Source organism: Pteropus vampyrus, unplaced genomic scaffold (assembly GCF_000151845.1).
Source record: "Pteropus vampyrus isolate Shadow unplaced genomic scaffold, Pvam_2.0 Scaffold238, whole genome shotgun sequence".
NCBI classification, from domain to species: Eukaryota; Metazoa; Chordata; class Mammalia; order Chiroptera; family Pteropodidae; genus Pteropus; species Pteropus vampyrus.
The window spans coordinates 384,201-410,790 of NW_011889019.1; the positions used below are offsets into that span (position 1 = coordinate 384,201).

At 42.9% G+C, this 26,590-nt stretch overlaps 1 protein-coding gene, 1 non-coding gene and 1 pseudogene across 3 annotated transcripts in view; 1 reads left to right on the forward strand and 2 right to left on the reverse strand.

Moving 5' to 3' along the window:
- Positions 1–5,210: 5,210 nt before the first annotated feature.
- ALDH18A1 (aldehyde dehydrogenase 18 family member A1) overlaps positions 5,211–26,590 on the reverse strand; it is a 36,775-nt gene continuing 15,395 nt past the window's right edge. The window contains exons 6-18 of one of the 2 annotated variants that reach the window (XM_011373962.2): positions 26,158–26,310; positions 25,634–25,724; positions 22,394–22,518; positions 21,507–21,651; positions 20,754–20,827; positions 19,461–19,554; positions 16,513–16,733; positions 14,396–14,533; positions 12,219–12,414; positions 11,994–12,115; positions 9,506–9,692; positions 8,401–8,496; positions 5,211–6,224 (exon numbers count right to left, since the gene is read on the reverse strand). In XM_011373962.2, coding sequence (XP_011372264.1) covers positions 6,043–6,224; positions 8,401–8,496; positions 9,506–9,692; positions 11,994–12,115; positions 12,219–12,414; positions 14,396–14,533; positions 16,513–16,733; positions 19,461–19,554; positions 20,754–20,827; positions 21,507–21,651; positions 22,394–22,518; positions 25,634–25,724; positions 26,158–26,310 — 1,824 coding nt within the window. In that variant the 3' untranslated portion in view covers positions 5,211–6,042. Of the gene's footprint in view, positions 6,225–8,400; positions 8,497–9,505; positions 9,693–11,993; positions 12,116–12,218; positions 12,415–14,395; positions 14,534–16,512; positions 16,734–19,460; positions 19,555–20,753; positions 20,828–21,506; positions 21,652–22,393; positions 22,519–25,633; positions 25,725–26,151; positions 26,311–26,590 lie in introns of both variants that reach the window. The other variant, XM_011373961.2, reaches the window with a different exon arrangement.
- LOC111728936 lies at positions 9,892–10,010 on the forward strand. The gene has a single exon (XR_002776014.1). It is a non-coding gene; the product is annotated as a 5S ribosomal RNA (ribosomal RNA).
- Positions 17,128–17,246, reverse strand: LOC111728933 (annotated as a pseudogene).

The window sequence follows — 26,590 nt, forward strand, 5'->3', positions numbered from 1 at the left end:
TGTAATGCACAGCATGGTGACTATAATTAATAATTCTGGATTGCATAATTGAAAGTTGCTAAGAGAGCGGATCTTTAAAGTTTTCATCAACAGAGGGAATGCAGTTAGCATTAATATGGCTAAGTAGAGGGCAAGGGGAGGAAGGGAGCAATTGGGGGAATTGTTTTATGAACATTATAGATGTCTAACCAATGTACTGTACACTTGAATTTAATTTAAATAAATTTATTAAAAAAATTTTTTTTTAAGTTTTCATCAAAAGAATAAAGTTTATAATTATGTAGGTGACAGATGTTAACTAGACTTATTGTGGTGATTATTTCACAATATGTACAAATACCAAATGATTATGTCATATATCTGAAACTAATATGTTATAGATCAATTAAGCTTCAATAAAAATATAGGTGGTCAGTGAATACTTATATACACCACTCCTCACTGTGCCCAATGGGGAATGTAAAGACACATATACCAGATACATTCCTACTAATTGTGGCTAATGCTGATGGAGCTTCTTTCATGAGCTAGGTGTCCAATCCATTACCTGGTTCTCTCCTGGTAGGTGTTAGTCCTCTACTTTTTCCAAATAAAAAAATTGAGGCTCATTTCATTAAAAGTAACTCAGCTAAGTTCATAGTTTATAGTTGGCAATGCAGGTCAGTGTGATTCCCAAATGCATGCTCTTTCCACTATGTCACCCTGGCTAATTCTTTGGAATAACAAGTTTCCTTTTCTAAAACTCGAGTATTTCCAAAAGAATTACCCCCATCGAGCCATCAGTTTAAAACCAGATGGCTTTTCTTACACTTTAGTGGTTTAGCTTTCTCCAGCCTAATTTCCTGCTGATCCTCAGTTTGTAACTTCTGCCTAGGGTAAGTCTACGACTCTCTACTCTCCAGAACTGCCCAGGAATTTCTCCTTTTTCCCATCTCTGATAGCAATTAGCTTTTCCTGAGCCTACCACAAAACCCATCAATGAGCTCAAGGGAACAAAAGAAACTTTCAAGAAAAATCCACAAGGCCTTGTGGGTAATTGTGGCAAACAGTGCTAGCAGCTTGCCCAATATTTATCCTATTTTCTTCCATACAAAGAGGATCCTGGTTTTTGTTCGGGCAGGAATGTGCCCAGCTATAATACAAAGATATATCCCTTAGCCTCCTTTGCAGCTAGAGTTGTCCTTGTGGCCACATGGAACAGTTACTTCTCTAACAACCATGTCGTTTAGGTGAATAGATTCCGCTCCCAGCTCCATGAATCAATTAGGATAATTTTTCCTCTACCCAACTTTCCTTCTCTTTTACCAAAAGACAGGAGCTGCAATGTGCCCAGATCCCTTACAGACAGGGGAGGCCACAAGCCAGTTCTGGCCATGCCATTGGTTGGGCCTTCCTGGAAGGCCACTGAGAAGGGGCAGCTGGCACGTACTCTTTGGCCCATGGTTCTTTCTCCTTCCTGCTGTCTGGAAGGCGGTCTTGATGGTTGGGAAACCACTGTCTTGTGGCTGAGGATCTCACCCTAGGATGGAAGAGCAGAAGAACCAAAAGGAGCCCGAGCGCTTGATGACATCTTGGAGCCATAGACTCCGCCCACCTGGGATGCCTACTTCCAGATCTCTTTTTACACGAGACAAAATGAACTCATGTTCTTGCCCTACCTGTTCAGATTTTCTGTGACATGCAACTCAACTCAATTTCTACATTTACTACAGTGATTGATTCAGGACAGTTTAATAAGAATGGAGCTTAAGACTTTTGTTTGCTGAAGGTGGGAGGATAACAAAATTTTGTGATCCCACCCCAGCACCCAACCCACAGTGTGGACAGGTTGCTGCTGGCAGACGTCTAGCGCTGTGGTTCTCGAAGCGTGCTTCCTGGGTTGATGGTGGCAACAACAGCAGCAGCTGGGAACTTACTAGAAATGCAAATTCTCAGCCCCTATCTCAGATCTAATGAATCAGCAATCTGTTTTAATAAGCCCTGCAGGTGATTGAGATTCCAAAGTTTGAAAACCACTGATTTACAGGAATCCACAGAGAGAGAGCCAGAGCCCTGATAGAAGCATGCCAAGCTATACCTTTGGCCTTCCTCGGTTATGTAAGTAAATGAATACGCTTTCTTTTTGTTAAATCTAGTTTGGGGTTTATGCTACTTGTACCTGAAAACATCTCTACAGTTGCTGCTTCGGGGACACTATCCATACAGGAAACAAAAGATTATCCAGAAATATTCTGTTCTGTGTACATTTGAGAAGCAGGTGTGAATGACATCAACCCCACCTGCCCCTGAGTCAGAAAAGAGACTTGATTAGCAGATTTAAAGCCTCAACCAGGCAAGATTTTTAGAGTCATCTAAATAAGCAATATGCAAAATCATTGTTTGCTTGGAGGTTTAAAAGTTTCTATTCAAAAAAGCACATGCATTGCACGCATTTTATCCCCTACTGCAGCACCCGCATGCAACTATCTACAAACCCGAAGTCTCTTGCTTTGCTCCCGCCCCCTGCTTACCTGCTGTAGGTGTGGTCTCTAGCCAAACCGAGCTCTTCTCTCTTCTTTCAGGCAAAAAGTACCATTCACTTGGGTTCCCCTTCCCTTTCTCAGACCCAAAATAGGGTTTCTACTGCTCATGCCCCTCTCAGGAGCAGCCAGACACATACTCCAGGTGCTTCAATGTTTGATCAGACTCAGTGCTCTGTTCTTCCCTGCTCATGCGGAGGGCAAGTCTGGGCTTCCGGTGACCAGATGAAGCTGGGTTGGGAAAGTTTGGCTTCTGAAAACTGCCTCGTAAAGAACAGAAGAAACTTCTGGTTTCTTGTGGAGTGCAGAGCAAGGCACACAGCTGGGTATCTGAAAAAACACAGCAAGTGACCATCTTCCGCTTATTGAGTGCTTGCCATGTGCCCGTGTTGTGGCAAGTATTTAAATTGCCACCTAGGAGATGTCAGTTTTCCTACAAGGAAACTAAAGCTCACAGAAGTCAAGTAACTTGCCCAAAGTCACTTAAGTGGCACAGCAGACATTGGAACCCAGGTATATTATCCAGAATCTTCTAAGATGAAAAAGATAGAAATTGAACTCAAACTAGTTTAAGCAAAAAAAAGAAGGAAATTATTGAATTGCGTCCAGGGGTAGGTTTCGGGCACAAATGGAACTAGGTGGGCAAAAGTCTCTATATGTCCCTGGCTCCCTTTCCTCTGTATTAAATACTTCTTACATAGGCTCTCTCTACGGGGAAGGATGGATACTATCAGCTGTAGACCTCCTTGAGACAAGAGTTTATAACTCCAGAGAAAGATAGTTTATTTATCCTAATAACTACAGTAAAAATTGAAGTCCACCAGCATGCTGTTTGGCTGTTTAAATCATTTGCCCAGCCCTGAAACAATTGCTATAAACAGGAAAACAGAGTACTCTGACTTATCAGGCCCACCTCATGAGAACCAATCAAAATAGTGAGGCAGGGAGAAATCAGCATCCCTCTCCTGAATCACATAGATTGAGCAGGATTACTGCAAAATGGGAGAGGAGATGGTTTCATAAAATAAGGGATATAGAACAGACAAATAACACCTATTATAATCTAGTCCCTGGCTGCCCATCTTTCTTTGCACATGAATAATTTTGTAAATGCCCCATAATGTATGAATATACTGTATCACTGAGACACTTTTGGCTTGTGCAAGTTAACAAAAATCCTAAACCCAAGTAAACTTGACTTGATAAATAAGAAAACTTGCTATCTTACATGATATCCCAGAGGTTCCCACTGCCCTCACCTCCTGGGTAGGGAGGTGGGAACTTCAGGATTGGTTGGTTCAGCAGCTTGTGTTGTCAGGAGTTAGTGGCCAGGAAAAGGAAGTAGGGTAGGATCACAGGAGAGATTTCGGAATAAAAATCCCCCTTTCTATAGCTAGGAAAAGCCAGTAAGCAGGAAAGACCGCCTGGGTAGGGTTACTTGGGACACTATGGCTGACTCCTGGCCCTCTTTTGGGGATGTCTTCACTTTTGGTAGAAAAAGGAGCACTGATGGACCATGGTCTCTGTAGAAAAGGACTGAGGCTGAGGTGGCTGCAGAGGCCATGGCCTTGTTGGTTAACTGAGCTTTACCTGTGTTTTCTGGACAACCTCCCCCACCCCCATCCCATTCCTTGCCCTAAGGGTGGCTCCAGTTGAGATACCATCAGCCATCTGGGATGTAATACCTTCCCGTTTACCCATATGAACTTCTGCCTCAAACTGGTATATTCACTGCTCCCCAGATGTGTTTCATCCCCACCTCTTGACTTCTGCTGGCACCGGCACCCTGCCTGAATGCTCTGCTCACTCCTTGCTCCTATGACGTGCCTTTTTCAGGGCCCAGATCCAAGCCTGCCTCCTCAGTGGCATCTTCCCCAAGGGTCCCAGTCTTCTTGGGTCACTTTCTATTTTAGACTCTGGGGACATTTGTTGTCTGGTTGGGAGCTGATTACAGTATTTGCCATAGTTTCAAGCAGGACTTTGTTTATTGCCTTTTCAGGCAAGAATTCCCCATACAGAGGACAGGGCAGGCAGGGTAACTTGCCAGACCATGTAAGGGTCTGGATGGGAAGTAGTTTGGAACCAGCCTGGGAACACATTCCATGTGACACTGTAATTCTTGTGCTCATAAAACATCCTCAGAGGATAAGCATGTAAGCGAGTGTTTATTTCTTTGAGGGCCCCCACGAGACAGAAATCTTCCAACTACAGACTGTCAGGCACCAGGGACCCCAAGAACAAGAGCTGGAGGGAGGGAAGGAGGTGAGGGGCGAGAGCTGTCAATGAAACAGGCGGTCCTGAGGCAATGGAGCTGGCAGGGAGGACCAGCCAAAGTGAACTAAAATGTCAGCTGGGGCTGTGGCCCTCGGAGCAGACGCTGTGTGGCCTTGGCACAATGGCAGCTCACCCGTGTCATGCACACCCCTGACTTCAGACCATCACTAAACTTTCAGTCCTAAGCTCATGGGGCTAATCTACACATTTTCCTCTCCTCTCTCCCTGTCCACGTCCTGTCCCCGGGGATCTGCCTATGCTGTTTCCACTGACAGTGTCAAGGAGGAGGCCAGGCCGTCTCCCAACCAGCTTCTGGAGAGGAGACAATGTGTGAAAGCGGGGCTGTGAGGTCACAAAAAATGGGAAAAGGAAGAAGAGGGTAACAGCTACCGAGGGAGAAAACTTTAATCCTGCACACAGGCTTTTCATAAGAACTTTATTTCTCAAAAAGAGGGGAAGAATCCAAAGTATTAAAATAATCCTCTAATTTTGTTTTGGAGGGAAGGAACAGGATGACAAAATAATTCATATAAAAATTTCAAGCACAATTACTGTAGATACTTCATCCTGAAACTTGTACCTCCTGTCTGCAGTTCCAGGCTCCAACTGCATCGCGGGTAATGCTCAATCTCCCGGATCTGGAAAGGCTGCAAGCGTCTGGAATGCTTATTTATATTTACTCCACAAATAAATACAAAAGATTGATCTTCCCAGTGGAAATGATTCAGTCCATTTTTGTTTCTGACGAGAATGTTAAAGAGCTTCCCCTCTTCTAAATTCCAAATTTTTCCTTTTCAAAGATGACGAGTGTGAAAGAAATGAAATGTGAAAAGACTGCTTAGGTATGGCTGGCTCTAGTACCAACCTAATGCCAAGGGAGACTTTACCTCATTGAGGTAATAAAAAGGTAAGAAGCGGCCATGATTCTTCCATTGCCTCTTTGTAGGGAAACGGTACCTTTCTGTTTCTATCATTGAAGAGAACTGGACTGTGCAAAGTCCCTCTCTGCAGCAATTAAGCAAAGTTCCTACCCACAGCAACTATTTTCTAACTTAAAAAAAGAAAGAAAAAAGAAAAGGGTGAGCTGGAATGCGAGTCATTAGCCAAGACTGATGCCGCCAGTCGGAACGCAGAAGCATCTTTCCAACAGGCAGACCCTTCCAGAAGTGGGAGATGAGACCTGACTCGCCCCGAGACTGTGACGACAGGTTTAACTCTAGGAACGTTCCCAGTTCTTCTCTGCATGCTCTCAGTTGCTGTTTCTCTGAGGAACAGGGAGGTTCTCGTGAAGATATTTTAAACTTCCATGCTCTGAGAAATCTGAGACGACGTGGTCCTGCCCTCGCAGCAGCCACTTGGTAGTAAGGAGTCCCTCAAGTCCTACTGGTCCCCGGGCGTGGATTCGTGATGTGCTGATTCCCACTTCAGCTCCTGCGAAGAAGCGTGGATGAGAATGTGGCTTTTCTCAGCCTCTGCTTCCTGTCCGCCCACCGGCCCCACATCTCCTCATTCTCCTCACCTGGCACCCTCTCCCTGCCCCATCCTGCCCCATCCTGCCCCATCCTCCCCAGGCCGGTCTGAGTTGCACTGTTGCTATAAATCATGATGAGGCCCCTTCTTCTAATGAAACACTATGCGTGAGCCTCTTGTACTTTATCCTCAATGCATTTTGACAATACTAGAAGTGCTGCCTCTGACACCTGCTTAGTGTCTAGATCACGTACCACGATGTCACCCCTGGGCATTTTCTGAGGTGTACAACAATGTTTAGTATGAATGTGTCATTTCCACAAATATTCTTTAAATCCTAGAAAGGGACATGTTCTCAGTATCCCTCAGAATTCTTAGCACAGAGGCACTCATTAGACAGTAACTGGATACATGAAAGGTTATCAACCGTTTGCCATCCCTCCTGCTCCAGGTGTCGACTCAGGGACAGCAGGGGTTTTCCTGGGTCTGGCTCGTGTTGCTGCATCACACACAGTAGAGGCAGGGTTCCCCTGTTCATCACAATTTTACATACTATGTACCAGGCCCTGGGCAATAACTGATAGAGGTCCTGTTTCCATGGAGCATGTATCTTGTGGGCAAGGCAGCCAAAGGACAGTTCAGCAAGTAATTTCATGTGGTGACTGAGTGCAGTGAAGGGTGCTATGACAGAATACGTGGGTAGGGTGGGTACCACAGTGGACAGGGTGGTCAGGGAGAGTCTCTCTGAAGAGGTGTCTTTCCACTAGAACCTGAACAATGAGAAGGAGCTGGCCAGGGGAGGGGCAGGTGGAGAGGAGCAGCCGGCAGAGAGAAGAGCAAGGGCAGAGACCTGAGTGGGATGAGCTTAGGCCAGCGGTTGGCAAGTAGAGTGACCACCAGGTTCGCATCTTGGTTTAATGATATAGAGACCACGTAACTTTGGGCACATTGCCTAACCGTGTCTCGTCCTTGTTTTTCATTTAAGGAATGATGAAAATAATAGAATCCATTATGTAGAACTGAGAAACTGCTTGTGATGCACTTAACATAGTGTTAGAATATATTAGATGCTCAATAAATATTATCTGTCACTGTTATCAATGCATTTCACAAGAATTTAACTGGACCAGAGTTTGAGTCTCTGCTCTGAGTGGGGGATGGAAAGACAATGGAGTGGTCCTCTGCTTTTCCCCGTCTTAGACTTTCACTTGAAAGCTGGGCACTTCAGCCCTTAAAAGTGTGAAAGTATTTCTTCTTTCAAGAACATGGAATATAAAGATCAGTGCAAGTGATGTGATAATTAAATCAAACCCCCAACATAGTAGAAACTGGGAACTAAAAATAAAGTATCTAATGACTAAGAACCACTGAGTAAAATTCCCTTTAATAACCTTTAACAATTCAGTAAGAACTATTTCTCTAGGCAGATCATCTATTCAAAAGTCCAGAGGGATTAAAATGTTTCAAGTGGTTGAAATGCTTCTCAGATGTGTCATAAATGCCTTATTGGAGCTTTGCATAATTACACCCCTGAAAACCAGAGATGGTCTGAAAAATCCCTATACCATTGGGGATGGAGATTTTATTATTAATGATGGAAGGGGATGGGGGCAAAGTAAACCTCACATCTCTGGGCTTACCTGTTTGTTTTTGATGCTGACACTTAAGCCCAGCACAGGTATTAACACCTTCCTTTGTCCTATCCTCATGGGGAATTCCTATTTCTGAGGAAATCTGGCTGTGTCTCTCTAAAGGAATAAGTCTGCAGTGGCAGTGCTCTCAAGGGTCCTTGGCATGTACACCTGTCACGACCTGTGTATGGAGACATGCTGTGGTCTGCCAACATTATGGTGGGACCCAGGCTTTGGATTTGAATAAGTTTAGGTCTGAATGCCAGCTGCATGACTTTGGGCAAGGTACTTCAGTTCTGTGAATCTCAGTTGCCCAGAGCACAGGACTTCTATGAACTCATGGTAGCTAGAATTATTCTCTCTCATAAACCCACCCTCTCCCAATTCTGTCTCTATAATCTCCATCAAGCATGAAGAAGAGGTGTCTACTCCACCCTCACCTTGCTCCCTGGACCACACAATGAGTCACAAGGCAATTCTTTCCCCCTGACCTGAGTCTTTCTTACCCAGTCCGAAGCGGTAGCCGTCAGAGAAGCGAGTGCTGGCGTTCCAGAACACACAGGCACTATCCACGTGGTGGAGGAAGAACTCTGCTGTTTTCTCTGCAGCACAAAGAGAAGAAACTGAGTTACGATGACTCACGGAGAATATCCCTGCTTCCAGCCACTCACCAGTGACTGACTGGGGCAGGGTCCAGGCCCCTGAGGAGCTTCCACACATATTACACATGAAGATTTATGAGAAAAATCTGAAGAGAAAGAAAGAAACCAGCTCTATCAGTCACTGATGTGGAAGTTGCTGGGAAAGACTGGGCTGGAGTCCAGATCTCCACTGCAGACAGACCCCAGAGCTGCAATGGCCTGTCTACACTGTCTGTTTATAGGCTCCACAGCCAGAATGCCTAGGTCTGAACTCCAACTCCACACCCTCTAAGGTGACCTTTTCTGAACTTCTCTCTGGCTGAGTAAAATGGGGAGTGACAACATTACCCAGCTCACAGGGCGGCAGAGAGGAGAAAGTGAACTGACAACCACGGAGCACTATTGCAGAGCCTAGCACATGATAAGTGCTCCATAAACGTTAGCTGTTACTATTGGTGGTGGTGTGATTCCCCAATAAACTGACTATAACTTCCCTGTGGGGCCATCCTGGTTTTGTCACTGGGCCTCCAGTGCCTGACACCTAGGCATGTCTTGTAATACCTATCTGTGGTGTGAATGAATGAGTATGGAGAGTTGGTTCTGCCTTTAACTAGTTGTTTCTGCACTTAAGCTCCTGAGCCTTGGTTTCCTCAGGTGGATTTATTCCAACAACCTGGAAAGACTGTTGTATGAAATGAATGAACACCTCTACCACAGAGGGAGTCAGCTTAGAGTGGAGCTAGTCACCTCTTCTCTGCCTCCCCACCCAGGGCCACTGTGCCAATATGCTGAGGTAATAGGCATGAAAGCACTCAGCTAACCAGCAAGCGCAACCAACACCAGGGATCATCATTAGACTGTTCAGATTTTGTTTTCCTCCGAGCCAAGAAGGGCTGAGTGGAATGAAACCACCTCAGCGATCAAGGCAGAAAAAGCAGACACCGTATGCTCGAAGCATCTGCACACTGACCGTCCTCTGTGACGATGACATCTGTATGGGAGCTGCCGTACTTGTGGATGTGGTCAATGGCCTCCTGGATACTGTCTACCACTTCAATGCACAATTCCAGGTCACCATACTCAGTTCGGAGGGACTTCACTTCAGAGGGGCTGAAGGTCAGATAGGAGGCAAACTTGGGGCCTGCGTGGATTTTCACCTGGAACAGAGGAAGTCCAGGGGCAACAACATAAACAAAGTAAGCAAGCTCACACTTCCTCCAGGATTGCACAGCAGGATGGGCATGAAGGTGGTGAGCCTGTGGCTCCTGTGGTCCAGAAAACTAAACTAGTCCCTGCCTTCCCTTTAGAGGCAGCCTTCCGCCCTCCAGGATGCACTGGTTTTGAAATGCTCACTGTGTCTATGGCCATGTTACCCTGAACAAGCCCGATCCCGTCTGATCTCGGAAGCTAAGCAGGGTCGGGCCTGGTTAGTACTTGGATGGGAGACCACCTAGGAAGACCAGGTGCTGTAGGTGTAAAAAATAAAAAAAAAAGGGATTGTAAGCTGACAAGGTCTTTGCAATCTGTTCAACCAAGGGTTGCCTCTCAAGAAAGAAAAAAGAAAGGAGAGGAGAGGGGAGGGAGGAGAGGGGAGGGGAGGGAGGAGAGGGGAGGGGAGGGAGGGGGAGAGAGAGAGGAAAGAATGAGAAAAGAAGAGACGGGGAGGGGAAGGAAGGGAAAGAAGAAAGAAAGAAAAAGAAAGAAAATGCTGACTGGACACTTGCCAGCAATGAACCCAACCGACTATCAACATAAGCCCCCAACTGTTGGCATTTTACTAACAAGAACACTTGACTATAAAAATCCCATTCCCCACATATGGGACCTAGGCACTGGATTCACAGGGAAAGGGAGATACCACGTATACACTTCCACTCCCTTCACCCTGGAGAAGTCCTAGGTGTGCTTCAGAGGAAACAGTACTCCAGCTGGTAACCACTTCAAACTGGTTACTTCTCAGATTTCCAACTTGGTTGGTCCAGCCCCACCTCTAGGTTCAGCTCAGCTCCAGCCTTTGGGGATAGTTCTGCTCCTTGCTGGAAGAATTTAGGGATCTGGAGGCTAGTCACTGAAGGCCCCAGGAACATGTCTGACCCCACTTAGGCTTGCTCTCAGACCATTCCAGGCAGCGTTCATGCCTTTATTCTTTGGGACCAAGCTCTTGCTTGGCTTAAGTTACAAGTGGTGCTTGTCTGTCCTTGAGGCCCTGCATGGTTTCCTACCTGGAACTCTACTTCCTCCAGAGTTGGAGTCCGCCCATGTTCCTCAGGGACTGGAACCCCATTCCTGAGCCCTAGCTCTGGGCAAGTCACCCTGCTGGTGTACTTCTTACAATACAAAGGTGCTGCCTAAAGTACAAATACTCGTTTGGATTTGGGGAATTTCACGGCAATCCCGACAATGACTGAGAACAGAGTGGGTTTGCCTGAATCAGGACTGGGGGTTTAATTCCTAACTAAAGGAGAGCTTTCCTCTTGTCCTGTATAGTCCTGTGTACTGGACACACACAAGTACCCAATCAAACAGGCCACTAGTGTAAAGTAAGGCCTCAGACACAAGTGATCACGTAATCTACCTCTAATTTGTGGGGTACATTTTAATGCTCAAAATCCTTTCGGGTTCTCACTGGGACCACGCCACATTTATAAGCTAACTGGAGCCCTCTTTTCCAGTCAGAGGAGAAAAGGGAAGAGACACATGTCCCAGGTCAAAGCCCAGTGTATGTTCAGTCACTGTCTGAACCGCTGTTTATATAATTCTGAAAGGGAATCCATGACATCATATATAAAGCTTAACATGTGTCCTCACTGAAAATTTAAGATTGTTCGTTTTTGTTTGGAGAGCATCTATTTTCTTGCAATTAGAAATTTAGGCTGGAGCATACATTTATGTTGGAAACTTACTGGCATTTGTTGTTCATAACCTTAATGACATGGTAAAAAAATAATCTCAGTAAAAAAAACACTATACAAATTGTTGATTCCCAAATATCACTGTATCAAGTACATTAATATTGGTAATTGAAGACATTTGTGGACAGGTAGATGCAGTAAGTTTTTGATTTGAGAACATTTCTGTATAATCTTTTTAAATCAAATCCGAACAGAAATGTGTGTTCAGAAACATACACTTTAAACTATGCTGCTTGAATAAAGGTTGCCAGAAACAGTCCATTCAATGGGCTGCCGTGTGATGTATCTTATCTTTGAACACTCTTAGCACTTAACACATTCCACTTTGTAATGAAGCCATTTGTGTGTGGGTTTCCCCCATCGACTAGACTGTCAGAAGGCAGGGGGCATGTCTTACTCATCTGTGTACTTAGCAGATGCTCAAAAATATTGCTTCTTGAATTGCGTTACACGGTATGGCAGTTGCTCCAGGTCTAATCCCACAGGCTCCTAAATCTCAACATGGAAGGCAGGAAGTGACGTATGAGTCCCACGGACTTGTCTTACCTGTTCCACTCTCAGCATATCAATGATCTGGTCAAACAGCGGTGTTCTCAGCAGGTCTCGGTGGATTAACAAGGTCTCCAAAGCATTACAGGCAGCTGGATACTCACATTTAGAGTCTCTGACTAAAAGAAGAAGGACAAAGAATTGTTTCTATTAACATGATCCAGAGCCACAGAAGATCTGACAAATACTTTGCCCTTAAAACAGGAGACCCATCGAGCTCACCCAGTCTGGTGACTTTATCGACATTGGCCTCTGAATCCACATACATGTGACAGATCCCTTCACTGTGCCCCATCACTGGAATTCCCTTAGCGGCTTTCTGGATGTCTCTGACCAGCTGGGAAGAGCCACGTGGAATGATCAAATCTATTATTTTGTCAAGGCGGCAAAGATCTTCTACTTCTTCTCTGGTATTCACCTGAAAAGGGAGAGGATGAAAAGATAAAGAGGACATCTTCTAATCCCATGAAATAGAGGAGCAGCAACATCCCTTTTACAGATAAATTTCTGCAGCTTCTGAGAATGAAATCGGGCACTGAAAACTTATTCCAAAACAAGATTAAGCCCCTGGTCATGGGAACTGACAGTCCAGCAAATGCTCACCAAACACTGCATACCAGGTGCTGTGCTCTGCATGACAAAACATGCAGGACCTGGTCCCTGCCCTCGAAGAGCTGAGTCTAGCTGGGAAGACAGGACTAGGAGACAATCAGCCATACACGGGGCAGATAATTTAAAAACTGCCAGAAGAGGTACAAAGTGCTATCTCTGAAAGTGACAGTAGGTACAGATTGTGCCAGGCAACGAGGACCACAAGAGGAAGTGGCTACTCTGGTGGTTCTCTATCCACGGTCTTCTTGACATGTTGGGTCTTGCTATAGAGTCATGGTTCTCACTATTTCCACTGAAACTTCAACCCTGGTATGCTGGCTGGACTGACTAAAGTGCCTGTGTTAGACTACGGGCATCTTTTTTGTCTTCTTGATTTTTAATTTTCCCCTATATGGTAATGTTACTTACAACAGAAATACAAAAATATTTGTACAAAAATGTTCACAGCAACTTTAATCTGCATGGCCTCAAACTGGAACAACCCAAATGTTCGTCAACAGGAGAAGGGTTAAACCATAGCGCATGCACATGCATGGAACACTACGCGGCAGTGAAAAAGAAAGCTACTGCTAGATGCAACGACATGGATGAATCTCATGAATGAACAAAAGAAATACAACATAAAAGAGTATGTTTCATACAATTCTATTTACATGAAGTTCATGAATAGGCCAAAGAAACTGAATGTGAAAGTACTAAAACAAGTTGGGAGTGGGGTGGAGCATATTGATTGGAAAGGGCACATGGGAGCCTTTGGCTGTTCGAAATGTTGTGTGTCTTGATATGGCTGGTGGTTATATGTACGTACGTACGTACGTGTGTGTGTGTGTGTGTGTGTGTGTGTGTGTGTGTGTGTGTGTACAAAATCATATTGTTTACTTACATACTTACTCTGTGAATGTTACATACCAATGGGAAGAAGGGAAGGGAGGGAACCTGCTGAATTAAGCTAGGATGTGGCAGAGCTGAGATTTGAATCCCTAAAAGCTGTGATCTATCCACCCACTATGTTACCACAAGAAACACCCAGATTCTTGTCAGTGACCATGTAATGCAGCAGATTCGCAGACACTCTCCTAGCAGCCAACAGAATCCCAGAATGCTGGAACGAGTGGGCCTCGGCGGAGAGAGAAGAGGATCTGGAGTAATTTGGGGTGAGTTACTCAACCCCTGAACCATTTTTTTTCCATCTATAAAATGGGGCTAATAATTAATGTATTTTTCTCAGAGTTGTTGTGAGGATTAAGTGGGAAAATGAATGAAAGGTGCCTTGCCCATAGTAGGTGCTCAATAAATTGTAGTTATTACTATCTAGTTCAGAAACTCCATTTGATAGTTGAGGAATCTGAGACAATAGTTAAAATGATAATCATCATCATAATAATAGCAAAATCTCATACTTAAATGCTGCATTATGGTTTATGACAAACTTTCATAAAATTAATCTCATCTTCCTTGGCCTAAATCACTCTGCCCTCACATTCTAGGTCTAGTATTCCTGCTGCCCCATGACCTAAAGAACAAAGGGCTAACAGGCATTCTTGTAAATCAACAGTACCAGGATAGAGGTGTATGAGAGTGACCTTCCTAAGCCACTGAAGACCCATCTGGGCCAAGGAAGCTCCTGGCATTGTCCAGTGTCAGCAGGCACACAGGACCTGCTGCCACCATAATCAAGCCTGCCTGTAGAAGTGGCTTGGCCCTAACATGGCCTAAATTTTGCTTCAAATCCCAAAAGATCTGACATGGCCCCTCTGGGCCCGACTTGGCTCCTTCCAGGGACCTACCAACTGTACAGCTTCCTTGACTCCATGGATCGAGAGGGCCTCCTGGGTCAGGAGGTGAAGAATCCGGTTACTGTGTGCAGCCTCCTTCCCTCCTTTGAGTAATAAGCCATTACCACTTGCAATAGCCAAGGCTGCCACCTGCAGATCGAAGGGGAGAGCAGTGAGCCAAAGAGAAGAAGCAATCATATAATAGTAAGGTTAGTAGTCACTGAGCACTTTTTCTGGGCCAAGCTCTATTAATCACTTTATAAGGCATAGACTGTTGCAGTTTCAAAACATTCTAGTGAACTGAGTATCTGCTTTATCCCTTGCTTTACAGATAAGGACACTGAAGCCCAGAGAGGTTGGTGAGTCTGCTAGGTCACGCAGCTTATAAGTGGCAGGGCTGGGAGCCTTGACTCTGGAGCCAAGCCACCTGGATCTTAGAACTCAACTATACAGCTTCTTAGCCCCATGAGCAAAATACCTGAGGTAAGTGGCCAGGGTTGCAGGTCCCCCTCCCCACTTTGGCCATGTGGAGGACAGGGTGCTCAGCTGCCTCCTGACACATGTGCTTGCTCCACCTGACTGGGGCTGAGGCTGGGCGCCATCTCTGGTTAATTGTTTTGAGAGCTCTAAATGCCTGGTGCTGAGAACCTGGAGAAAGCCTGAGCCTCCTACTGGATCCCTGGGCAGCTGTGGCAGAGGCTGAGACTGCTCGGGAAGGAGCACAAGCCTGTTTGGGGAGGAAAAAGTAGGCCATCCATGGGTAGGATTAGTCACCCTCTTAGAGCTAAGAACTAATGACACTGACATAATCATCCAAGGCCTGAAGCTTAACTTTCTGAATGCTCCTGGGGTGAATAAAAATTTTCCTGTTTTTGTAACATAGTGAAAGAAACTTTACTAAAAAACCTTGCCTGAATATGTTAATCTCCAGATTAGTGGCTCTTAATTCTTTTCTGTTCATTTTTGTTGCTCGTGAATCCTTTATAAAAGTGATGTAAACTTTCTCTAGATAAATGCACAAACATACTGAATTCTGCATGCAACTTTTAGGATTCAAGGATTCTGTGATACCATCCAAGGTTAAGATCCTGGGTGAGGAACCTCAGCTGTAGTTGGCTAAGGAGGAAACCTTTTTCCTTGTGAACTATCAGCTAGAATGGAAAAAAGGTAGCAGAGAAACGTCATGGACACAGTCTTCTCAGAGACTTAGGATCCCTTTCTACCAGCAGAGGGGAGTGCTGCAGTCCTCTCTGGACCATTTCTGAGACAAGTCAGGAGGGGTCAGATGGCATGGGAGTCCCTCGATTAACAAGCTGGTTTTAGGTCATGTCAGGGAGTATCTGCCACGGAGCACTCTGGACTCCCATGGTCATTTACACTATATAGTAAAGAGCTGCTGGCTCTTTGTTTTTTAAATAGAATTTCTGACACTTTGTGGCTAGTGCAGAGAAAAAGATGGTATCATCTCAGTCTAGTGGGGAAATGCTTCCAGATTTCTGGGAGAAAGTTTAAAGCAACAAGTGAGGTTAACCTCTTAATGCCACCTTGTATTTCAGAGTATGGCTGCTTGGCAAGGCTATTAATCTATGGTATCTCGACATTAGCCTGTGATATGTCAGATTCCTTAAAGAGGGTTGTATTCTAGTTCCCAACTAGATGTTCTTTTTCCTAAGAGATGAACTACAGGAAGCGATCTGTGACACTGATGATAAAGGGGTCCTTTTCATAAGGGCAAAACCAGCTATGAGATGAATGTCCCTGCAGGAGGCCAACAGGGACTCTGTGGCCAGGAAACAAAGTGCCCCAGTGAGGTAAGATATTTGGAACTGTGCTTCTTGACACGGTATGGGAGATTCATCAGGGCTTACCACCCAGATCTACCCTTATACATGTGACAGGAATATTAACTTCTATAAGCTTCGGTTTCTTCAACTGTAAAATGAATATATGAATACCTATCTTTAGAATTATTAAAAGAATCAATAACATAAATTACCTTAAGAGCAACCTGGAAATAAAGTCTTTAAAATTATCTTTGGGTAAAAAAAAAAACAAAAACTTTCACTAAAAAGAAAAAAAGGAAAAGAAAAAGAATCTTTGGGAGATTTATCTTGGCATTAGTCACATACCTGGGGTAGACAGTCAGGGCGAGATTCAAAGATGACCAGCAGAACTCCAATTGGAACAGTCACTTGTTCTAGTTCCAAGTTTTTGGCAATTCGGGTTCGGCGCAAAACACGCCCCACACTGTCCTGTGAGGAGGCTGCGATCTGCCGCAGACCAATGGCCAGGCTGTTTAACTTAGACGTGGAGAGGCTCAAACGTTTCAGCAGAGGAGCTGCAAGTCTCCCTGAAGAGGTGTGAAGAACACATGATAAAGCAGTAGATCCTGGCAGGCTGCATTGTTTTACTGAACATGTGGCACTGTGTTAGGAACAGACACGGAACTTAGGGGGTACTGGGGAGATGATGACATGCCATTTATACAGCTTCTCAGTGGGGGAAGCAGTTTGGCAGTATACATCATCATATAAAGGTATGTAAACCCACACCCTTTAAGCAAGCAAGTTCAGTTCCAGAAATTTGTCATTTGCATGAGCTAACTTGCATGTAATAAGGATACCTATCACTAGCATTTTTTATTATTCTAATTTTTAAAAAATTTTTAGGCGAGGCAACCCTTGGTTGACCTCACAGATTGCAAGGACCTTGTTAGCTTACAATCCCTTATTTTTTTATTTTTTACGCCACAGCACCTGGTCTTCCTAGATGGTCTCCCATCCAAGTACTAACCAGGCCCAACCCTGCTTAGCTTCCACGATCAGATGGGATCGGGCTTGTTCAGGGTAACATGGCCGTAGACATCACAGCATTTTTAGAATAGGGGGAAACTAGATTCTACCTATAAATTCAGACGATGGGCTACAATGCAATAACTATAAATACTATATCTACACTTCCTGATATGGAAAGCTGTCAAGGGTATAGTTTATGATGAAGGAAAACTACAAAACAGCACGTATGATAGGGTTCTATTTACCAAACATTACATGTATACATGCATGTCTGGAAGGCATTGAGAACAGTGATGATTGCTGTCTACCTTTCTGCATTATTTTAATCTTTTATAATGAATGATTTTTATAATCAGGAGCAATAAGATGGTATCTTTCAAAATAAAAACTTCAACAGAATTATAAGTTCATATATAAGATTTTCTTTAAATTTAAATATAACAGTATGCATGGTGTGATTCTCTATATACACATTCAGATGTACACGTGAATATATATACTCAAGAAAACCAAATGGAATCACATATCACAAATTACTACTATGGATAATGTTGAGATGAGATTATGAAAATTCTTCCTTTCTTTTTCATAGTCACACCCACCAAGATAATAAAAAGATTTCTGCTTTGGAGGGGAGAAACCAAGCTTATAGTTAGAAAAAATTAAACAACCATTCTAATCAACCAAATTATATCAATTATCAATTAATTTTTTTTTTCTCTTTTCCCCATGTACTAAAAATCAAGTTTTAATTATAGTGAATGCTAAATGTTACACTCTAGTTTTTCACTTTACAATGCAAGTACATCTACCATGTTGCAAAAATTATTTTAATTACCACTGAATATTTCATTGAGTTGATACAGGTTGATGCATTTAACTATATCTAGGTTATAGACACTCCAGTTGTTTTCAGTTTTCAGTATGATAATCAATCTTGCTCTAAGAATCTTTACACATAGCGTTTTCACTATATTACATATTACATATATTTTCTTAGGATAAATGTCCTGAAATGGGCTCATGAGTCAAAAAGGATGATCACACTCACGTATACACAGGACTTTGTTCTTATGGCACTGCATATCTTTATGAATTTCTAGGACATAATTGACATCAAAAGTCAGAGTTCTGCCAACAATTAGTTGTATGACTCTGAACAATAGCTTTAACCTCTATGGGTCTTAATTTTTTTAGTTTGAAGAACTGGATAAGGTGTCATCAAAGATTTCTCCCATTTCTGAAAGTTTATTTTATGACTTTTCAATACTGCAATAATTCAAAAGACCAGATGTAAACTCTAAAGGAAGTTCCAAAACAATGGCTCAAACATGTTTTAAGGAATAAAAATCATGTTGATGAGCCTCACAAGGTTTCTTTGAAGGGAACAACACTAATTTGGATGTTTAAGGCACATTTATTCAAGAGAAAAGGAAAACCTATAAAATCGGTCTTCATTATTTTAGGGTACAAAAGACAGAGAATCAGGAAAAGGGAGAGAAAGATGAGGGCTTCGACTTAACTCTCTACATATTTAGTTGTCTGCAAAGTGAGTTCAGCCACATCACTCACTCTACCATCAGCTCCTCAAGGACACTCTGGATGGCACCTGTTGCTATCTCTGGGCAGACTATGTACTAGTTTCTTCACTAGGAGATAAGCTGTTTCTCATCACAGACTGCACAAACTATTTCTACAACAATTTACATGCAGTCATTCTGGGTTTGAATCCCACATCTGTCACTGGCTATATGCGTGGTAGGCATGTGACAACTTCTTTGAGCTTTAGTTTCCTCCTCTGTAAAATTGGATAATAAATAATAGCTACCTCATAGATGCTATGTCATAAAGATAAAGATCCTGTCTGTTAGGCCCTTAGCACAATACCTGGCAACACAGAAAGGCCTCAATAAACGTTAGCTGCTGTTAGATAAATGTCTAAAATACTGAGGTCCTCAACTTTTTTTCCTGTTTGTCCAGAAATTACCATAATGGCCATGGATCTTGACCTGTGGGGAATAAAAAAAGTCCCTTTGGGGGGTTGTACTGGGAAAAGGGGTAGAGGTAGTTATGTAAACATTGAAAGAGCCCAATGAACACTAACCACCAACCCTCAATAAACAGAATGCATAATATACAATTTCTTCTATAACAACCTTGACTTTAGGCAGATTATGATACAAGAATTATGAGTAAAACAAAGAATAAAGACCAAAACAAAACCCTTTTCCTGATTCTCTGTCTGGAGTCCACAACAATGACTCCAAACTGCTGGTATTTACCCTCTGCCTCCTCCAAGTCTTTTTTGTTGGCTAACAGGATCGCATCGCGTTGGTCCGTCAGCAGATCAGCCAGATGATGAATAATCTCTGCTCTCTAGGAAGAAAGGTAAAACATTAAACAAACAAGCAAACACATTAATCCAAAAAGAATGCACGCCTGCTCTTTTAAATCTACCTTCTGAGTGTGCCAGGCCTTGCTCCTAAATTCAAGGTTATCGGTAACTGAAATTTTACTTCATATCATTCATTTTCCACCACTGCTCCTCTCATTTTCTCCTTCCTCTCTCACTGCTAATCTCCCGATCTCTTCTTATTTCTCTTCCTCTTTAACCACTCCTAATTATTATGATTAGCAAACTGCGGCCCAGTGGTGGGGGAGGGGGCATGATGAATTATACAATTATGAGACAGGGCCAGCATTTTGAATCATATGATACACACATTTCTACACATTTAATATCATTAGCTGTATACAGTTCATTTCCCAGGTAAGTTTTTGCATCTAGTTTTTCTTTTTTTGACAATTACTTATTTTCTTTTTTTGACGATTAATGAATTGAAAGGGGAAAAACCCCAGTCCTGGATGCCTGCGAAGACCCCAACCTCTACCCACCTAGATTAGGAAATGTGAGTAGTCAGCATGATGGTTACTGAAGGAATAAAAGTGGTTTAACAGAGAGAGAAGCTAGGCTCCTCTTTTGTTCTTCTTTCTCTACTTGTAGTTATTCTATATTCTCTTTTCCCTTCTCAGGCCAAGGTACTCCTTAGAAGAAACCTATACACATCACTCTTGAACCCATCCATAACAACTCAACCCTTCGGAAGCCAGCCCCCAGCTCCCACATGACCTCTCCGCATTTTCAGCTTCGTGTCTGCTACGGTGACTGATTCACTGTAGACAAGGCAGGGCTGTGACTCCGGAGCAGGCTCATTAGCTTCCATCTTAGGGGTTGGTTAGAGGTGACTGGGATGGATTGGATGAGTAATTTTCCTACATTTCCCTGCCTAGTTTGTGGCAGGATTAGAGAGCCTCCTCGGTCTCATCATTTTCATGATGTTTTTGATCAAAACATCATAGTGATGAAAAGCTACCTTAAGCCTCAGCTTACAAAAGTCAACAGGGAAAATAAAATTTAGAAAAAGTAAAAAGGCAGAACAAATCTGAATGGTAACTTGGATAACTCTGGGGGACATGAGGAATAACAAGGGAGACGGCAGGCTTGACTATGTATTCTACACCTCACAGCATGACTCACTCTGAAAACTAACCAAACGATTAGCTAGGGCAGTTACCTGCTCCGGTTCCAAAGTGGCCAACATCCTTCCTCCTGACCGAGCCATTTCTCCCTGCTGCTCAACAGTAGGGCCTGCCAGAACATTTGCAAACATCAGATCATGGTCAGCTTAGTTCCCTGTCCCTATCTCAGCACATACATAGGCTCATCACATGCATGGACTGTACATCTGGTGTCTTGGTGTCCTTGCTGCACATACAGAGATCACTCTGGCCAATAAAATGGCTAAAAAATATACCAGATTAACTCAGGCATAAACACAGGAAACTTATCTGTATTTCTAGGGTAAACAACATAACTTATGTCTTTAGAGATCTTTTCAATTCCACTTTGGCTATTTTCTAATGTGTTTGGATTTCGGAATGTCGATTATAATGCAATTCTATCTTTGTGGGCACTTGAAAGCACATAGCATACATCTTATACATCTTTGCATTTCTAGTGTTTATTAGTACCTGGAATCCAGCATGGACCTTGCAAATGTTTCTTGAGAAAATGGTTGCTTATATTCTTTAACTTAGTAATTTTAGAGAGACTAGAAGGCCTAGTTAGGCATGTTAGATAAATTTTCCAAATGCAAATCAAAATCCAGTTTTACAAAGTGTTCAAAACAATACTGTATTTTATAACATAAGCACATTAATTTGTGATCCCTGTTCCCACAGTGAGAACTCAGTCTTCAGCCCATTCCAGGCCATGGCATCACTAGCTGTCATCCACAGACCACTGGACTCCACGAAGAATTACTTACCTGCAGGCTTTACTTCGGAAAAGAAGGTGCCAACTTTCTTTCCCTCCACAATATCTGTGATGACGTGCCCAGACACCTTTGGGTGGGTTCCATTGGCAATAACCACAGAAGTGCCACCTTGCAAAGCCCAGAGGGCCGCTTTCACCTAATGTGAGAGGTGGGATCCAAAGATGAGATTCAAACCTTTGCAGGCTCTAGTCACCCGCACTTTTAACTTGCAAAAAAGATATAAAATATAATGTGATAATGAGCAATTAAGTATATATAGTAACGTTCTGAACAGCTCAGAAGCTCTGAAAACACACTCAGCCCATGTACTCTTCCAGCCCAACCTTGGCAAGTGTTGCCTAAAGATGACCCAGTGTGTTCAGTGTGTTCTCTCTCCAAGACTCTAAACCAGGACTCACATTTCTACATTTGACTTTTTGTGTCTCAACTCAGTGTTTAGTCTGTTGTTTGACCAGAGTCTGAAGCTGAGTACTTTTAGCTTTTGTAAATGGGGCTTATTTTCATCTCTGCCATTGCTACATATGACACTGTACATTAAGGGTATAAGTTCTTAGAACAATTACTGGGAGAGAAGAATTTTTGAAAGATTTCATCAAGAAATATTTTGAGTTGGCAACATGAGGAGATTTAAGAATTATGAAAAATATACAGACCTTGCCCCTGAGTTCATAATATGAACACACTTTTTATATAATGTTAATAAAAATACATATGCAGATATGACTAAATACAGGTACACAATATGCATTCAGTATTTAGACATGTATGTATGTAAGAGTGTACGTGCCTAGTATCTAAACCATTATTCCCCAATTACAAAAGTAAAAATGATAAAATATTATCTTGGTTTTATAATTGTTAAGGTACCAGATTCTTACCTTGGCTTCCATGCCACCCAGTCCCACTCTCGACTTGGTTCCAAATGTCACAGACTGCTGATCTCCGGGATAAAATATATCAATGAGCTTTGCATCATCAGACCCTGGGGGGCTGTCAAAGAGGCCTAAAGAGTAAACAAGAGTCGATAATACTGCTTTAATGGAAGTGAGTATCCCCCAAGACAGGCCTCCCAGACACCTGCCAACCACTCCGACCTTGACTTATCCGGATAGATTCTGCTGTTCCACCAGCTCTAACCAGAAAGAGAATGAGGGATCCCTGGGGTCCACCCACACTGGAAAACAGATCCAGGGGGACTCACCTTATATACTTTTATAACTGGGCTTATTAAATGGATGTTTGCCAGCATCAGAGCATGGGTACACCCTTGGCACAGAATTTATTAGCCTTGCCCACAATCTACCAGGAAATTGTTCTCACCTCAGCCATTGCTACTTATGATGATGAACTTTAAGGATGTTAACTGAAAAAGATGAGTGGCTATTGCAGAAATAATACAGCAGGCATATACTGTCCAATGTGACTGTTTCTGAGTGGGATGAAATGTGACAGGTTCTCATTAACTCTCACAGTACCCTAATTATCTGCCCCATATTATGGGTGAGCCACTGAGAAGGTTAGGCTGAGTCAGCAGAAGAGCGAGTGACTACTGCATTCAGTCTAGATTTACCACCACAAAGCCTATTTCCCTTTTATAACTGAGTGACATAAAAGTTACATGAAATGTTACATGCATACAATCTAAGATTTAAAATCCTCACAATTTTACTTTGAGCAAGTCGGAGTCTCGGAAAGGGAAAAGAGGGGCCTGAGAAAATAAGAGTCCCGGTCAAGGCCAAAGGGAGGAACACTAACCTTCTCAGTGGCTCACCCCTGGTTGGGATTGGCTGAAGGACATTTAGGGAAGTGATGCTTTTGGTACAAAGTTACTGCTTTTCTTGTGCTAAAATATACCCCTTTGCTCCATTACTACAAATCTTTAACACAGCCCTGCTATACACATCCTCTCCAGGAGAGTACGGGAGTCAGAAGCCAGAGGAAATCGTGTCCAGCACAAAAGAAGGCAGCGTGAACCACGTGCGGCAGTTAGAGGGAGAAAAGTAACCTCTCGGAGCCTCTGTCAACCTCGACCCAGCCCTCCACAGCTCCCAGGATTTAGGGTGAGTTCTTCTCAGAAGGCACTGTGTATTGAGGTCACGGCCTTGGATTCTGAGGCTGTTTTGGTCTCATATAATAAATATTATGGGCAAGGTTGGACAATACTAAGCAATACATTCTCCAGAGATGTCAAAAGGTTCCCAGCATTCTGATATTTTGCCTACTCCTCTTTTTCCTTAATGGCAGCCTCTCAAACCCAAGAGCAGTGTTAAAAGTCTGATATTGTTCTAATAATCAACATTCAGTAGATAACCAAAGAGTTAAGAGCACAAGGCCACTGCTGGCCAATTTTGGTGTGTGAGAATGCATTAAAATTGTTTTACTAGAATCTAGTTCAAATTGAGCTCATGTATTGATCTCTCAAATTCACATCCTTTACCTTGACAGGCAGTACAGGAGAGAGGGAAGTGTGCAGATTTTTTAACTGAAAGGAGATTTAAAACTGGCCTCTGCCAAGTACTAGCTGTGTGACTTTGGCTATACCATTTAACTGATGTGAATTTAATTTTTAATTTCTTTGACTGAACAATTGCGCTAACCTACCTACTTTGCATGGTCGCTACAAGGATTAAGTAAATTGACATTTATAAAGCACCTAGCACAGTTTTTACACACAGCAGAAATTTAATATAAAATCTGTTGATTAACCAAAATGCCTTCTTCTCCAGGTGGGTCACTCTTACCCCAAATTAGCCATTCCTATCCTGAGATTTGAAGTTTACAGTGGATAAACATGGCTCTAGGCCTTCTTACAGGTAAAGACACTGACATGTAAGTATGATCTCTCTGACCTTCCACATGGGCAAGGAACTGATCGATCCATCTCTTTTTGTCCCTGCCTTCACCAGGCAGCCCCTATCCTTACCTCATACTGCTAAAGTACAAACTGGAGAACAAGTCCTGCCATGTTAACCTGCCTTGGGGATGGGCAGGGAACTAAACGGTTTTTCTCACCTCCTGGGAATGTAGAGGGGTCTTTGGGGATCTTGTAGGTTTGGTCCATTTTTGAGATAGCTACCATATATATTCCTTATGGGACAAATGTAAATAGGAAGAGCTTTAAAAAGTGAGAAGAGTGAATGGAGAGTCAAACTGGAGCCAAGAGGGGCCCCTCCATAAGAAAGGGGAAAAGGACTAGAGTAACATATAAGAACACAGTAGCCATACAGTCTGGATTTTCTGCAGTGACTCCAATTTAAAATAATCTGTCTCATGAATTACCTTAAAAACTGAAAGTGATCAAAAACACAATGATGTATCACTTCACACCCACTAGGATGGCTATAATTAAACAGCAGATAACAAGAGGTATGTGTTGGTGAAGATGTGGAGAAACTAGAGCCCTCATACATTGCTAGTGGGAATGTAAAATAGTACATCTTTATGTCACTAAGGAAATGGTTTTACATGGTTAAATGGTATACGTAGTTTGGAAAATAGTCTGGCACTTCTTTAAAAGGCTAAATGTAGACAGTTAACCATATGATCTAGCAATTCTACTCCTAGGTAAAATAAAAAAAATGTTCACACAAATACTTGCACCTGAATGTTCAAAGCAGCATTAGTGTATGACTTCATTTATATAAAATGTCCAGAACAGGCAAATCAATAGAGACAATGTAGACTGGAGGTTGCGTAGGGCTGGAGAATTTGTGGGGAAGTGAGGAGTTACTTCCAAGGGGTATGAGGTTTCTTGTTGGGGTGTTAAAAATGTTCTAAAATTGTGGTGAGAGTTGAACAACTACATTAAAATACTAAAAATCATTGAATTGTAAACTTTAAACAGGTGAATGGTATGATATGTGAATTATTTCTCCACAAAGCTGTTACAAAGAAGGAAACTAAAGTGCCTGGAAATGACGACGTCTCAGCATTTAAACTGCATCTCCCAGACTCCCCCACCTTCTTCTGAATCATAAAAACTCTTTGTCAGACCACATGGTTCAGAAAATAACGGCCCACAGTAACAAAAGATCAGGACTCAAAGAAGGAAACTCATGTGCTCATACACATAAGATTTAAAACAAAGGCTGGATAAAGGAAAAGACATAACTTTGTACCTTCTACATCTGAAAGAACAATCAAGAGGTCAGTTTTCATTTCCACGGCCAGACGGGCAGCCAGGCTATCATTATCTTTAACACTAATAACCTGGAATGCAGGTAAAAAGTCATAAGTGAATGAGCTATACAGTTCAAAAAGAAGTTCACAGAAGCATTCAGTTAGGCTCTGGCAGGCAAAATTAATGACCCTGAGTAAGTAGATGACAACTTTTCCAGGCCCCTTCTGCCTACATAACACCATGCCTACTGGCAACCCCCCTTTCCAAACATGCACCCTTCTATCCACTGACATGCATAAGCCATGCTCATAGCACCATCTTAAAGCACTATCACACCTCATCCTGTTGGAAAAAAAAAAAACGCTGACTTCAAAGAGTTTATGTAGCTTGCCCACAATACCGCATTCTTTCCCAATTTCTCCATCTTGTTAGTGCCAAACTCCTGGTGTCAGTACATGCAGCAGAGCGTGGCATTAGTATCTCCATATGCTCAACCCTTAGGAATACTTCACCCACATTTACCCCCTGGAGATCACTATTGGGCTCAGCTGGGGGGACAACAGCATCATTTGTGTTGATAATAGGGACGATGTTCATTCGGAGGAGCTCATGAAGTGTCCCATTGAGGTTCCGTCGCTTCTGCTCATCGTGGAAATCCAAATTTGTCACCAAAATCTAAACGAGTTAAACAGATTAAAAACACAGGAAGGAGGAAAATGATAAACTTCCCAGGAACAGCATACAAAAGACGCTAAGACCAGAGGAGTTAAACTTTAGGCTTCTGAGAAATGTTATCCACTTCTTTCAGAGATGGGAAAAAGGTGAGAACCCCTTAGAAGATTTAAAAATGCTCAAAACTTCTTGCAAACTTACTTTAATCCTCGGAGAGCACCCAGATCTCAGTTCTCTCATAAGAAAATTAATGTCTCTACTTTAGAGGGGTACTGGTGAAAAT